Source organism: Saccopteryx bilineata, chromosome 2 (genome assembly GCF_036850765.1).
Source record: "Saccopteryx bilineata isolate mSacBil1 chromosome 2, mSacBil1_pri_phased_curated, whole genome shotgun sequence".
Classification (NCBI taxonomy): Eukaryota; Metazoa; Chordata; class Mammalia; order Chiroptera; family Emballonuridae; genus Saccopteryx; species Saccopteryx bilineata.
Window position 1 is genome coordinate 173,227,549 of NC_089491.1, and position 16,106 is coordinate 173,243,654.

Sequence of the window (16,106 nt, forward strand, 5' to 3'; positions counted from 1 at the left end):
TGCAGTATCAGACTAGGGGGAAAAAAACTAAATACAGTAAAAATTTACACAGTAAACTCATCATTTATCACAATTACCATATTGCTCACAAAAATTAGGGGATATTTTATTGTTTCATAATCATTTTGAAATATCCCCCTAAATTTTGTGAGCAGTAATTAGCTGGGAAGAAATTTTCAACTACAATAAACTACTGAATAAAAATATCTTGTTCAGGCCCTGGCTGGTTGGCTCAGCGGTAGAGCGTCAGCCTAGCGTGCGGAGGACCCGGGTTCGATTCCTGGCCAGGGCACACAGGAGAAGCGCCCATTTGCTTCTCCACTCCTCCGCCGCACCTTCCTCTCTGTCTCTCTCTTCCCCTCCCGCAGCCAAGGCTCCATTGGAGCAAAAATGGCCCAGGCGCTGGGGATGGCTCTGTGGCCTCTGCCTCAGGCGTTAGAGTGGCTCTGGTCGCAACATGGCGAAGCCCAGGATGGGCAGAGCGTCGCCCCATGGTGGGCGTGCCGGGTGGATCCCGGTCGGGCGCATGCGGGAGTCTGTCTGTCTCTCCCTGTTTCCAGCTTCAGAAAAATGCAAAAGAAAATGCAAAAAAAAAAAAAAAAAAAAAAGTTCAGCCTGACCAGGCGGTGGCGTAGCGGAGAGAGCGTCGGCCTGGGATGCAGAGGACCCAGGTTTGAGACCCCAAGGTCGCCAGCTTGAGCGCGGGCTCACAGACAAGACCTCAAGGTTGCTAGCTTGGTTGGAGCCCCCCAGTCAGAGCACATATGAGAAAGCAATCAACTAAGGTGCTGCAACTATGAGCTGATGCTTGTCATCTCTCTCCCTTCCTGTCTGTCTGTCCTGCCCCCACCCCACTCTCAACTTGAAAAAAAAAGGTGCCTGATCTGTGGAGGTGCAGTGGATAAGAGCATTGACCTGGAATGCTGACTTCATTGGTTTGAAACCCCAGGTTTGCCCTGTCAAGGCACATATGAGAAGCAACTATGAGTTAATGCTTTCTGCTCCTACCTGCAGCCTTTCCCTCTCTTCTCTCTCTATAATCAATAAATAAAATCTGAGCCTGACCAGACGGTGGCACAGTGGATAGAGAATCTGACTGGGATGCCGAGGACCCAGGTTCGAGACCCCGAGGTCACCAGCTTGAGCAAGGGCTCATCTGGTTTGAGCTAAAGCTCACCAGCTTGGACCCAAGGTCACTGGCTCGAGCAAGGGATTACTCGGTCTGCTGAAGGCCCGCGGTCAAGGCACATATGAGAAAGCAATCAATGAACAACTAAGGTGTCGCAATGCTTAATGAAAAACTGATAAATGCTTCTCATCTCGCCGTTCCTGTCTGTCTGTCCCTGTCCATCCCTCTCTCTGTCTCTGAAAAAAAAAAGATCAATAAATAAAATCTGGAAAAAAATAAAGGAAGAATAATATACTAAGTTTTATACAACAGATTTATTCATATGCAAGTTCTAAGACTGGGACAGTGTTTGGGGAAGACTATAAAAGCTTCAAAGTACACCTTAGTCTTTTTTTTCCCTTTTTGTGACAGAGACAGAGAGAGGAACAGACAGACTGGAAGGGAGAGAGATAAGAAGCATCAATTCTTTGTTGCAGCACCTTAGTTGTTCATTGATTGCTTTCTCATATGTGCCTTGAGGAGTGGGGGGCTCCAGCTGGGCCACTGACCCCTTGCTCAAGCCAATGACCTTGGGTCAAAGCTGGTGAGCCTTGCTCAAATCAGATGAGCCCGCACTCAAGCTGGCGACCTCAGGGTTTTCAACCTGAATCCTCTGTGTCCCAGTCTGACGCAGTTTTTTATTTAAAAATTTCCGATGGCTTTAGGCGACCCCTGTGTTTTGGTCATTCGACCCCCGCCGGGGTCGCGACCCACAGGTTGAGAACCGCTGCCTTAGAGTCTTGAAAACTGAGCACACACCTAACAGGGCAGATGTGGAAGGATGGAAAACACTGAAGAGGTAAACTGTAGGCAGAACAGTGAAGGCCCTTGTATGTCAGAAGTAGAAAGAGATATCTTTCAGACCACAGAGAAACTGGAAAGGTTTATAAAGAAGAAGAATAATTTAACTAGGTCTTGTTCCAGAAAGACAATTTGGGCAATAAAGTCTGAACAAAGGCAGTGGCAGTGACTCCAGAAACAAGAGGGCAGGTCAGAGAAGGAGCAGGGGGTAAAGATTACCAGTGAAAAAACAAAAATCGGGAATACAGCTATTGGGGGAGGAAAAGAATGGCACGAGAAACAGGCCAGGAGTCAAAGAGGACCTGAGGCCCACATCTCAGCCTCCACTTTTATCACTAGTAAAGTGCAGATGAAAATTGTACCTACCTATACAAGATAGAATTCTTTGTGTATGTGTATGACAGAGACAGACAGGGACAGACAGGAAGGGAGAGATGCGAAGTATCAAATCTTCATTGTGGCACCTTAGTTGATTGCTTTCTCTTACGTGCATTGACCGGGGGGCTCCAGCAGAGTGAAGGACCCCTTGCTCAAGCTGGTGACCTTGGGGTTTCGAACCTGGGTCCTCTGTATCCCAGGCCAATGCTCTGTCCACTGTGCCACTGCTTGGTCAGAATTATATAATACTGGTGTAAGAATTCAGCACATTGCTGGTGCTCAATAAATGTCAGTTATTATTTCTAGATTTCTTGCATGGAAATAGATAACAGTGCTTTTAAGAATAAATTGGGTCCTGGCCGGGTGGCTCAGTGGATAAAGCGTTGTCTTGGCATGCTGAGGTAATGGATTTAACCCTGGGTCAGGGTATATATGAGAAGCAATCAATGAGTGAACAACTAAATGGAATAACTAAGTGGAACAATGAGGTTATGTTTCTCTCCCCGCACCCCCAAATCAATGGGAGGAAAAAAATAGAATAAATTAAAAGTTTTGTAGAAAATAACTGGGAAATGTTATTTTTGTGTTTTTGTTTGAGGGAGGAGGAAAGAATTTACTGCAGTGAAATTTCAACAAGGCTGATGACTTCTGTCACCCCATGTGTTTTTACTAGTTGACCAGGTCTACCTTCCTTACTCTGGGTATTACAGATGATGAGGTATATAAGCACTTGGCATGTCAGGGATATAGAAGACTGTTAAAGTCTAGGGTTGCTGTCTGAAAAGAAAGAAAAATTCTGGGCCAGAAACCTGACTTTTTCAATATCATTAAATTCAGAACACAGTGGTGGCCATTTAGTATAACGTTTTGAGAAGTCAGATTCATAACACAAGGTTTTATATAAATGTTATAGCATTAGGGGCATAATTCTAGAACAGGTGTACTGAAGTCTCAGCATTAATTAATGAATACCAAGTACTGTGGTAATAATGAAACTGAAATCAGACACACTTGGTTTTGAACTCCATAGTGCCAATTACTGGCTATGAGACTGTATTACTGTCTTCATTAGAAAGATATAACTAAAAAATAAAAAATGAAGGACTAACATACCCAATTTAAACGTAGTTTATGAAATGAGAGCATACCATAGATATGTCTGACACTTTTTCTTTTCCTTTCCTATTTTACTTACTCAATACATTTGAACTTTCCATTATGCTATCTACATTAACTGCTCCACTGTTTCCTTTACAATGTGTAAAATTCTATCTGTGCCCACTTAAGAGGTCTGAACAGAACTGAAAATTTCCTTTCAGTCTGTTAGGTGGTCTGCCCTCTTAAGTAAACAAAAGAAAATAATTACCTCTATCATCACGCCTATAATCATCTCGAGAGTAATCATCTCTGGAGCTCCATGACCGATCATCACGTCTGTCATATCTGTCCTCATAGCGGTCCCCACTTCCTCTGTAGTCATCATCCCTACGGTATCCACTACCAAATGCTCTTCTGCCACTGCCTATCTTGGAATCATAGCCTGTAAATAAATATATCCCAAATTGTGATCATCACACTGGAAGGAAGAAAAGGCAAGAAAGACGTTCTTAAAGCAATTTAATTTAATGGTGTTTTAATGACCTCTATCATAATCTCTGCTGCCTCTGTCATCATAGCGATCCCGGCCACTGTATCGATCCGTATCCCGGCGTGGGCCATCCCGGTAACTGTCCCGATATCCATCACGGTATCGGTCTGAATCGTAACGATCTCGATCTCGATACTCTAGGGGAAGAGAGACAGGTAACATCACTTCTTTCATTCTTTCTATTTTATAGACTAAAGAAACATGATAGCCCAACTAGGTCAATTTGTTTTTATGAGTTCATATTCGTTGCTGTGTCTATTTTTATAAAAATAAGTCACATTATATCCAAAGCGGAAGAATCTGTATTGAATTAAAAGTATTCTTGGCATTTATTTGAAAAAATTTTCCCTAGTAATTTAATATAAATTCCCGGGCTAACAATTGAGTAGGATGTTAAGAGAAGAAATATATCCCATAATGAATTTCCAGAATTAAAGATGTAGATATTAAAACATGTAAGCACAAAACATTAGAAAAAAATATAGTTGTAACTTTCCATCCTCGATGCCAAAGAACCAGTCAGAGACTACTTAAAAATATGTTTAACATGCCTGACCAGGCGGTGGCGCAGTGGATAAAGCTTCGGACTGGGATGCAGAGGACCCAGGTTCGAGACCCCGAAGTCGCCAGCTTGAGCGCGGGCTCATCTCGTTTGAGCAAAAGCCCACCAGCTTGAACCCAAGGTTGCTGGCTACAGCAAAGGGTTACTCGATCTGCTGAAGGCCCGCAGTCAAGGCACGTATTAGAAAGCAATCAATGAATAATTAAGGTGTTGCAATGCACAATGAAAAACTAATGATTGATGCTTCTCATCTCTCTCCGTTCCTGTATGTCTGTCCCTGTCTATCCCTCTCTCTGACTCACTCTCTGTCTCTGTAAAAAAAAGAAAAAGTTTAACATGGAAAAATAAACATAACACAAATGTAAGGCAAAGAAATATATGCAACATATGACAATGGGTTACCTGACACTTAAGTAACAGAAACTAAAAGTAATAGGATATCATATTCCCCTACCAAAATGGCAAAGATTAAAATAAATTATATATCTTATGTGGGTAAAATTTAGACAAGAAAGTCTATTCCTACACTGTTGATAAGTTTAAAATAATACAACCACTCTGAAAGTTGTTTCAGAACTATCAACAAAATTATGCATATCTTCTGGGCCAACAATTCAATTTCTAGGAATTTTTCCTAAACTACTAACTGGGCACATGTACAAGAAAGTTCACTGTAATGTTTTCTTATAGATTAAATAAATTAAGGAGGCACCCAAACAAAACCATTAAAAACTTAATGAGAAATGTAATTATGTTCTAAATATGTTCACAATGTATTATTTGAAAAGTATATTGTGAACTATTCCTTACACACGTATATAAATACCAATGTCAGAAGCCTCTAAATGCCAGAAATTTGTATAAATGTAGTACCTCAGGTGGCAAACTATGGATAGTATAATACATTTATAAAGGGGGGTAGTGGTTCTTTTAGTTTCAGTTGACTTATTAGATTTTCCAATTTTGAGGGAAAGCTGGGAACCCAGTTTTTTCCTTTACAGAGACGGGGGGGGGGGTATAGATAGGGACAGACAGACAGGAACAGAGAGATGAGAAGCATCAATCATCAGTTTTTCGTTGCAACACCTTAGTTGTTCACTGATTGCTTTCTCATATGTGCCTTGACCGCGGGCCTTCAGCAGACCGAGTAACCCCTTGCTGGAGCCAGCGACCTTGGGTCCAAGCTGGTGGGCTTTTGCTCAAACCAGATGAGCCCGTGCTCAAGCTGGCAACCTCGGGGTCTCGAACCTGGGTCCTCAGCATCCCAGTCCGATGCTCTATCCACTGCGCCACTGCCTGGTCAGGCAGAACCCAGATTTTTATATGAAAAAAATCTCTATTTCTAAATATGAACCAACTATTTTAAATAAATTAAAAAAAAAAAACTTAAACCATTCATAGTTTAGTAATTGATGCATACAGGCTAAAGAGGAATTCCAAAGAACATTTTGTCTATGGAAATAGACACCCTGTGGTAGTTTAAATATATTTTATGTTTTGTAGTTTAAATTTTATAAACTAAAGGATATGCTAATGTTAGTCAAACAATTATATATAGAAAAGCATCTCAAACAGAATTCAAAAAACAAACAGAAAAAAATGTGCCATGTGTTTGAAATACAGTTTTAATTTTTGGAGAGGCAGTGAACTCTATACTCAATTTTATTTAGATATTAAAATGATTATAAGCTTGTACTCACTAAGAAAATAGGAATCCAAAAAAAAAAAGAAAAAAAAGAAAAAGGAATCCATTGTGAAGAAAAGACACACATTAGCAGGCACACTGTTACTAATACAGACAGGAAATATACAAGTTTTTGCTGAGATGTTACAGTATTATTTAGTATAATACTCTCCCTTGACCACCCCCCAAGTGTCTTTTATGGGTCAAATACTTGGCATAGGAGTCTGACCTCTTCATGCTCTTAACATGCTGACAGAACTGACTTTGGGACCATAACCTAGTCTTACACACTTGTCAGCTTTAGATAACAGCACACAACTCTTTCTTGTTATCCATCCGCCTTTATCTAAATTCAAGATCTGAGGTGAGAAAAGTCATGGCCCTGGTTTTAAAACAGGACCCTCGGTCTGTATGTTGGCTTTTCCTTCTTGGTAACAATAGAACCTTTTGAATAAATGCTAAGTGAAGTCCTTCAGCTAGTTCTCTCCAAGGCTTTGTTAAGTCACAAAGACTTCATCAAAAGTCAGATATAAATTTAATTTTGGTGTTTCTTTTTCAGTCTTCAAATGTAAAAAGTATTACAGATGTAGCTAAAGGACTCGCTCCACCCTCCATCCAGCAACCAGGAGGATAGTTACATTATCATGTATACATTTGTACTATTTATGTATTACTACTATATGATATTGTTTTCAAATTTCTACATTTTGTTCCCCAATAGGTTTTGAATTTTATCCCTGTTGTTACATGTATGTTATGCTGTAAAGTAGTCCATTATATGGATAAACTGCTACTTAGTGACTTACTTTACAGTAGGTTCTTTACATTTTAAAACAAATAGTGTTGAGTATTTCAATAAAGTTGCATAATTTTACCCATAAACATTTTAGAAAACTTTTGTTGGATTTAGGTGGTATGTGTGAGAGTTGTAATTCACCCTAACTCCTACCCTATGATAGCTTTCATTACCCTCTCTAAATTATCTTTTATTTGCAGACTGTTTCTCTTCCCCAATATAAACAATGAGAACAGAAATTTTGTCTGTTTTGTCCACTGCTATATCCTGAATTTATAGTAGTATCTGGCACATGGCAGACATTTAGTACTTTTTTTTTTTATTTTTTACAGAGACAGAGAGAGGGATAGATAGGGACAGACAGGATCAGAGAGATGAGAAGCATCAATCATTAGTTTTTTGTTGCGCATTGCGACACCTTAGTTGTTCATTGATTGCTTTCTCATATGTGCCTTGACCGTGGGCCTTCAGCAGACCGAGTAACCCCTTGCTTGAGCCAGCAACCTTGTGTCCAAGTTGGTGAGCTTTAGCTCAAACCAGGTAAGCCCGTGCTCAAGCTGGCGACCTCGGGGTATCGAACCTGGGTCTTCCGCATCCCAGTCCAACGCTCTATCCACTGAGCCACCGCCTGGTCAGGCTAGTACCTTTTTTTAAGTGAGAGGTGGGGAGGCAGAGAGAGATGCCCGTATGCACCAGGACTGGGATCCACCCAGCGAGCCTGACCAGGAGATGCTCTGCCCTTCGGGCTGCTGCTCTGTTGCTCTGCAACCGAGTTATTTTAGTGCCTGAGGCAGGCCATGGAGCCATCCTCAGTGCCCCGGGCCAACTTGCTAGAACCATTTGAGCCATGGCTGCCGGAGGGAGGGAAAGAGAGTGAGAGGGAGAGAGAGAGAGAGAGAGAGAAAGAAGGAGGGGGGGGGGGAGAAGAAGCAGATGGTTGCTTCTCCTATGTGCCCTGACCTGGAATCAAACTCAGGACATCTACAAGCCAGGCCAATGCTCTACTGCTGAATCAACCAGCCAATGCTGACTAGTATTTTTGAAGCGAATGAATTTTGTTATTTTAAAAGGTGTCTTTAAAAATTTAATTTTGACTGTTTACAGCCAGCAATGTAACCAGTTTTTGTACAGCACGTTCGCCAATAATACAGAAACTTAACTCTTTTTCTATCAACTAGCTTATGGTAAAACTGGTTTCAATTTATGCTGTCTCACTTGAAGTTGAAGAACCTATTGACAACATTAAGTGAGGACTTACCGTATATCCCTCTTAACTCGTCAATTTTGTTGAACTCTTGTTAATTCAAATACTTTACTTTGTAGACTGTTGGGTTTTCTTTATAACAGTTGTCTCAAAAATAAATAAATAAATAAATAAATAAATAAATAAATAAATAAATAAAGAATGGAACACAGAAAAAATTAACTTGATAAACTTACTGTCTCCAAAACTATCATCACCTCTTCTAGGTGGGTAGTCATCAAAGCTGTCTGTAGCAGGACGGGCCCTCCAGTCTGTATCTGTTTTGTCAGAATCCCGATTTCTATCTCGGCCAAAAGAACGATCATCCCTATCTATAGATATATTTTAAAACAAACAAACAAACAAACAAAAAACCACAAGTGAGACAACAAAACATTTGCTCAATATTTCTTGCACGTATAGGAAACTCCCCACAATTTACTGTATTTCTTGCTCATAGGGCAGCCATGAAGTTACCCAGGAACCCACACATGCACTCTTCAACTCAACTGAGTGATGTGTTTCCTCATTTACTCCCACTGGCTTAATACTTATCTGTCTCAACTTTTATATAGGAGTCCCGATATACACATGAATTATGGGTCATGTGTCCAGTGTGCTATTGGTTACCTAATCCATTTATTAGGCATTAAACATTCAACTATTTCAATCAGGGTCTCTCAATCTCAACACTACTAACATTTTGAGCTTGAGAATTCTTTGTTGTGGGGGGCGCTGTCCTGTGAATTACAGAATTAGTCCCTGGATTCTACTGTATGTCAGTAGCACTCTCCAAAGTTGTGACAACCCAAAATGTCTCCAAACATCAACAAGCATTCAATTAAGATCTACTGCTCTAGATTAAGGTAGGACTTTAAAATTTCTCGGAAAAAAATTTTTTTTCTTGGGAAAGGGCAACCTGCTTTGTCATCCTACGACAATAACAAAACAGAGAAACTTCTATCAGCTTTCTTACCTTTATCCTGGGCTTGATCAGCAACGTCCACCCGAATTCTCCTGTTACCTAGAGACTGAGAGCATAGGACCATATTAACCAACCTTTTGCCCCATTATGCACAAATCCCATGAGTGACCTTGAACGTCTGGGCATAGCAGAAGCACTGGGGGAAGGAAGATAAAGGAAAAACACTGTAATCTAGCCAACACTCCAATTTGTTGGCTAAAGAATCCTTTATAAAGACTTGAAAACTGAAATAACCCCTTAAAATCAACCAAGTTAAATTGAGCTTAAATGATGTCAGGTCAACTAACTTGCTGATTTTATAAAACCAAATTTTGAAGAATAGAGTTTACTTTATAACTACTAAAGGCAATTTAATATCAAGTACAATAAATTAAAAAACAATATCCAATTAACAAAATAAGAGACACATTTGGGTTCAGAAATTATTCATTCAAGCATTTATGGAGCCCTTACTATGTGTGATAAAACTGCTTAAAGCATGGTCTCTGCATATAATCTCAAATTCTTTCACCTAGTATTATCTTTGTGTAAATCAGTTCCTGTAGGATACCCTGATTTCACGTTCCCACATCATTATATTTATATACTTTGAACCCAATTAATTCTACTGCTGATTTTTCCTCATTTCATAGTAGAATCCACAGTTGAAGAAGGATTACAGTGAATTTTAATTAAAAAGACCCAGAATTAAATACCACTAGAATAAAATTCCTAAATACACAGCAATTCCTAAGCCTGGACCACGACAACATTTTAACAGTTAATCCAGCAAAATTCAAATAAAAATTATATGCTATCTTTTTGAAAATCCAGATTGAGAAATGAAAAATTATTAATGTTAATAAAATCTAAAAATTATCTGAGAAGGAATATTTTGGAACAATTTCAGCTTTTCATATATTTTTTAAATATTTATTTATTTTAGTGAAGGGAGGGGAGGGAGGGGGAGAAGCAGAAAGTATCAACTACCATATGTGCCTTGACCAGGCAAGCCCAGGGTTTCAAATTGGTGACCTCAGAGTTCCAGGTCGACGCTTTATCCACTGTGTCACCACAGGTCAGATCAGCTTTTCATATATTTAACTAAATATGTATATTTTTATTTCTAACATTTATTTCAGGTTATCAAGGTGGTACTCTTATTATGATAGGAAAAATATTTTAGGAAGCCTTGATTTTAATTGCCTCAAGTGGCAGACAGACCTGGATCACAGAATTATGGCACAAATAGCACTGGAAATTGCCTTCTCAACACACAGTGAGGGGTTTCTAGAATTAAAAGAGAAAAAACAGCCTTCCTTCCTTCCTAACTATAGTTAGATTTCTCTAGTCACTACAGGTAAAACAGCAGTTCCTAGATTAGAAACTTCCATCACTACAAGGTAAACAAATGCTTCAATATCCTGCTTGGGCTAGCCCAGTGGTTGGCAAACCACAGCTCGGGAGCCAAATGCGGCTTTTTGGCCCCTTGAGTGTGGCTCTTCCACCAAGTACCTTATGCGGGAATAATAAGGAATGTACCTACTTACATAGTTTAAGTTTAAAACATTTGGCTCTCAAAAGAAATTTCAATTGTTGTACTGCTGATATTTGGCTTTATTGACTAATGAGTTTGCTGACCACTGGGCTAGCCTAAGAATCACTACATAGCACCAATCACGTAATAAATGTATTACAATTAGATTTAATCAGCCCTGGCTGGTCTGCCCAGTGTGTAAATGTTCCGGCCGGATTCAATTCCAGGTCAGGGTATACAGGAGGGGTGATCCTCTGCTTCTTACGCCCCTATCCCCCGCAACCATGGCAGGAATGATTTGAGGGAGTTGGCCCTGGGAGTTGAGGATGGCTCCCTGGCCTCAGCCTCAGGTGCTAAAAATAGCTCAGTTGCTGAGCAATGGAGCAATGCCCCAGATGGGCAGAGCATTGCCTCATTGGGGGCTTGCCGGTGGATACTGGTTGGAGTCTGTCTCTCTGCATCCCCATCCCCTGCTCTCACTTGATTAAAAAAATTTAATCTCTATTTCCCCCTTACGTAGTAACAGCTGGATCTCTTCCTCCCACAAGATCTCTAATGTGTCTGGATAGAAAAACATCAACTGGCGATGTTAAAAAGCAGAAAGACCGAAATGTTTACTGTCATTCTTTTGTAAAAAGTTCCTTGGGGCATATATTTATTATAAACAACATTCAAGTACAAACTTTTAAAATTATAAAAAATTACTTCCCTGAAATGAGATAATGCCTTTTAATACTAACCTGATTAACATGATTTTTCTATTTGGCTTGATCTGGTCAGATTATTTTGAAAAAGCAAAGCCACGAGAGCTGAGGCAAAGCTGTGAGTGAACGAATGCAAGATTCTATTAAAGACTGTGTGGTGAATTTCTTTCACCATGTTCCACCTCAGTACCTCCATGAATTATTGAGGCCTGCTGAGCTTGCTGAAGTGAGCTGTGACTTTTAAGTCTTACATAGTTAAATAAGCCAGGACTTTTCCTTGTAGATATTCTGGGAACCCTTTAAAACAGTTCCTGATCCAACTTAAAAAAAAGTATCAATGTGATAAACACTAGAGTGATCAGCACCCACCCCTCAAACTCCCCCATTCTGATTTTCTTTACCTCTTCATTGAGACTCAGGGCATTGAACAAAGAATCCAGGTCTTCAAACTCCGCATAACCAAAACCTTTCAACCTCTCAGGATTGCTGGGTTCACGTGGTAAACGCACTGCACTGATCTGAAGGAGTAAAGAAACAAGAAATGTTTCCCAATTCAATGTTCTGGTTCATTGTCTACTGTTAACCACTGTACATGCAATAAATTTCTTAAAGTACACAACAACCTGGTTGTCTCCAGGCAGAAAACTGGTGCACAAGAATAGAAGACAGATTTCACTGCAAGCCCTATTAAACCTTTTCAATTTAAATGACCCCAACCCTTCAACCAACCAACCAACCAACCAACCAACCATAAGTTCACCATACTCCTTATATCCACTGACTTTGCTCCACTCTACAATTCTATCATTATTCAATTAATAGCAACTGCCTGTTCCACAATTAGCTTAGTTTAGTTTTCTCTTTTTGTCTTCATTTTAGTTGGTTTAAATACAGATTTCCAATGTTTTTTTTAGTGAAAGGAGGAGAGGCAGAGAGACAGACTCTGCGCCCTCATTGGGATCCACCTGGCAAGCCCACTAGGGGCGATGCTCTGCCCATCTGGGGCTGTTGCTCCATTGCTTAGCAACTGAGCCATTTTTAAGTGCCTGAGGCGGGTGCCTGAGCCAAGGGCAACTTGCTCAAACCAATTGAGCCATGGCTGCGAGGGAAGGGGGGGCAGAGAAAGAGGAATGGGAGAGATAGAGAAACATATGGTTGCTTCTCCTGTGAGCCCTGACCAGGAATCAAAACTGGGACATCTACACACTGGGCTGACACTCTACCACTGAGCTACCCGGCCAGGGCTCACATTTCCAATTTTTATCTGTCGTAAAGGCAGCTCAATTTTTGTCATAAAATTTCTTGGGCAGTGTATTTTTCAGAAATTTTACTTATTTGAGAACCATTATTGTCTTCATACATTAACAATAGTTTGGTGGAACTTGCCATCTTCTTTTTGTCATCCACATCTGTTTCCCTTACCTTTCGATTTATTATATTCAGGTTTATTTTCTGGATCACTGCCGTGATACTTTATTCTGGCTCTTGAGAATCTATGTATATGATTTTGTTATAGTCTCTTAAATTCTGGTTTAATTAAAATAAATAAATTCTAGTTTAATTTAACTCATGAGACAGTAAAGAAAGGAACAAAAAATGGGGGGGGGGTAACTAAAGACCAGTTCTAGAGCATGCAGGTGAAAGCCTAAACACATCAGATTTTATTCAACATTCTACAAAGAAAGGCCATTAGAGAGAAATTAAAAACAGGTCAGCCTTCTAGTTGGTCTACAGAACTGAACAGAGAGGAAAACTTGTAGGTAGCAAAGATAATCACATCAGAAAAAAACAATTACAAAGGTTGATGGCTCATTGCAGAGAACAGGACCTATGAAAGGAATCAAGAAACAAAGTAACAGTGAAGGAGGGAGCAGATTCTTGGGGGTAACTACTTTTAAATGTTTTTTTTCATTGGCAAAGACTGGAGAAAAAGCCTAACCCACAGTGGTGGTACAGTGGGTAGAGTATTGACCCAGGATGCTGAGATCCCAGGTTCAAAACCCCAACGTTGCCAGCTTGAGTGTGGGATCTCTCACATGATCCCATGGTCGCTGGCTTGAAGCTCAAGGTCACTGGCTTGACTGGAGCACCCCACCCCTCAAGGCACATATGAGAAAGTAATCAATGAACAACTAACTATGAGTTGATACCTCTCATCTCTCTCCCTTCCTGTCTTGTCTGTCCCTGCTCCTCCTCCTTAAAACTAAACAAAACAAAAACAGACTGGAGAAAAACAAACAGAACTGAAAACTTTTATTCATTAAGTCCTAAGTATTTTTTCTTTTCTTTTTTGTTCTTTTATGTCTCAAGTATTTTTTTTAATTTTATTTATTTATTTTTTTACAGAGACAGAGAGTGAGTCAGAGAGAGGGATAGACAGGGACAGACAGGAATGGAGAGAGATGAGAAGCATCAATCATTAGTTTTTCATTGTGCGTTGCAACACCTTAGTTGTTCATTGATTGCTTTCTCATATGTGCTTTGACAGCGGGCCTTCAGCAGACCTAGTAACCCCTTGCTTGAGCCAGCGACCTTGGGTCCAAGCTGGTGAGCTTTGCTCATGTTATCCCGGTCCGACGCTCTATCCACTGCGCCACCTCCTGGTCAGGCTCAAGTATTTTTTTAAAATCAAAAAAGAGATGAGCCTGACCAGGAGGTGTCATAGTGGATAGAGCGTCGGACCGGGATAACAAAGACCCAGGTTCAAGACCCCGAGGTCATCAGCTTGAGCGCGGACTCATCTGGTTTGAGCAAAAGCTCACTAGCTTGGACCCAAGGTCGCTGGCTCGAGCAAGGAGTTACTCAGTCTGCTGAAGGCCCGCGGTCAAGGCATATATAAGAATGCAATCAATGAACAACTAAGGTATTGCAATGCGCAACATAAAACTAATGATTGATGCTTCTCATCTCTCCGTTCCTGTATGTCTGTCCCTGTCTAACCCTCTCTGTCTCTGTAAAAAAAAAAAAAGAAGAAGAAGAAATACAGCCATTTACATCATCAATGGACCCTGAGAATATAATGCTAAGTGAAGTCAGTCAGTCAGTCAGTCAGTCAGGAAAAGCTAAGAACCAAATGATTTTTTTTTTTTACAGGGACAGAGAGAGAGAGTCAGAGACAGAGGGACAGACAGGAACAGAGAGAGAGATGAGAAGCATCAATTATTAGTTTTTTGTGGCAACACCTTAGTTGTTCATTGATTGCTTTTTCATATGTGCCTTGACCGTGGGCCTTCCGCAGACCGAATGACCCCTTGCTCGAGCCAGCAACCTTGGGTCCAAGCTGGTGAGCTTTGTTCAAACTCGATGAGCCCGTGCTCAAGCTGGTGATCTCGGGTTCTCGAACCTGGGTCCTCGGCATCCCAGTCCGATGCTCTATCCACTGCGCCACTGCCCAGTCAGGCAGAACCAAATGATTTTAATCATATGTGGGATATAAAACTAAACTCACAGATACAACAGTATGGTGGTTACCAAAGGGAAGGGGGGGGGGGTAGTGGGGTAGTAAAAGGTAAAGGGGGACAAATATGGTGATGGAAGATGATTTGACTTTATGTGGTGAGCACATAATGCAATATACAAATCATGTTATTATAGAAATATATAGTCAAAACCTACATAATTCAACTAATCCATGTTGCCCCAATAAACTTAAAAAGAAACAAACCATCTTAAACTTTTAAACAAGGCTTATAATTATAAATATTATGGATTCTATTATATGTGAGCAAATTTTGTTAATATAAACGATACATCTGCTAAGTTAAAGTATTCTTATAAAAAAAAGTAATTTTGATGTAAGCCTGAATGCCAGTAACAGAATGGCTGAGTTCAGAGAAACTTTCTATTTTTTAACATTTAACTGGGTACATAACCTTTAAGTTTCTTATTGAGAAGGGGTACAGGTTTTTGAGAGACTATCAATAAGGTATTGCTAATTTTGCTATGATTGTCCAATTGGTGTCAGACGACAACATTCTTAGCCAAAGAGCCTAAATACCATTTTATTATGCACCTGTTTCTTCCAGGTCTAGACACATCTTTAGAACTTTCTTAACATACAAAATCAGACAGTCACTACCAATAGGCTATCCTCCATAAACTTTTAGACTTACATTTAATCCTCTAAAAAATTCCTTAATGGACTCTTCTGTCACATCATAGGGCAGGTTTCCTAGAAAAGCAGTGTAGGGTGGCGATTTGGGAAGACGGCTCCTGTCGATATTGGGTTCCCGAGCAGCCCGTGGAGCAGTGGGCAGAATGGAACGGTCAATTGGAGGTGCCCTATATACATCATCATCATTACTGTGCCAAGTGGTTGAAACTAGGATAGAAAAGTGAACATAAATGAAAACTTCCCTTACAGCTGTTGTAGAATAAAAGGATCCAAGCTAAGTGCCAAGTATTAAATAAGCTGTATCGGGAAAGAAATGGATAATGTTAGAATCAGAATAGCAATGCAAAAAGATTCAGTCTTTGTTCCTAAGTATTTCAAGGCCTTTTAAGGCCCAGGCTTTTGTTAAAAGTGACATGACTTTTATTCCTTCTGTAGGAAAACAAAAAGACAGAACATCAACTACTATTTACTGAATATCACTATGTGCAGGTGCCATATTTCCCCATG

At 40.2% G+C, this 16,106-nt stretch overlaps 1 protein-coding gene across 2 annotated transcripts in view; it reads right to left on the reverse strand.

Annotated features, from left to right (window-relative positions):
• Positions 1-16,106, reverse strand: part of EIF4B (eukaryotic translation initiation factor 4B) — a 46,564-nt gene that overhangs the window by 13,648 nt on the left and 16,810 nt on the right. For both annotated transcript variants that reach the window (XM_066258627.1, XM_066258626.1), the window contains exons 3-8: positions 15,598-15,806; positions 11,887-12,003; positions 9,257-9,311; positions 8,478-8,612; positions 3,989-4,132; positions 3,714-3,887 (exon numbers count right to left, since the gene is read on the reverse strand). In XM_066258627.1, coding sequence (XP_066114724.1) covers positions 3,714-3,887; positions 3,989-4,132; positions 8,478-8,612; positions 9,257-9,311; positions 11,887-12,003; positions 15,598-15,806 — 834 coding nt within the window. The remainder of the gene's footprint in view (positions 1-3,713; positions 3,888-3,988; positions 4,133-8,477; positions 8,613-9,256; positions 9,312-11,886; positions 12,004-15,597; positions 15,807-16,106) is intronic.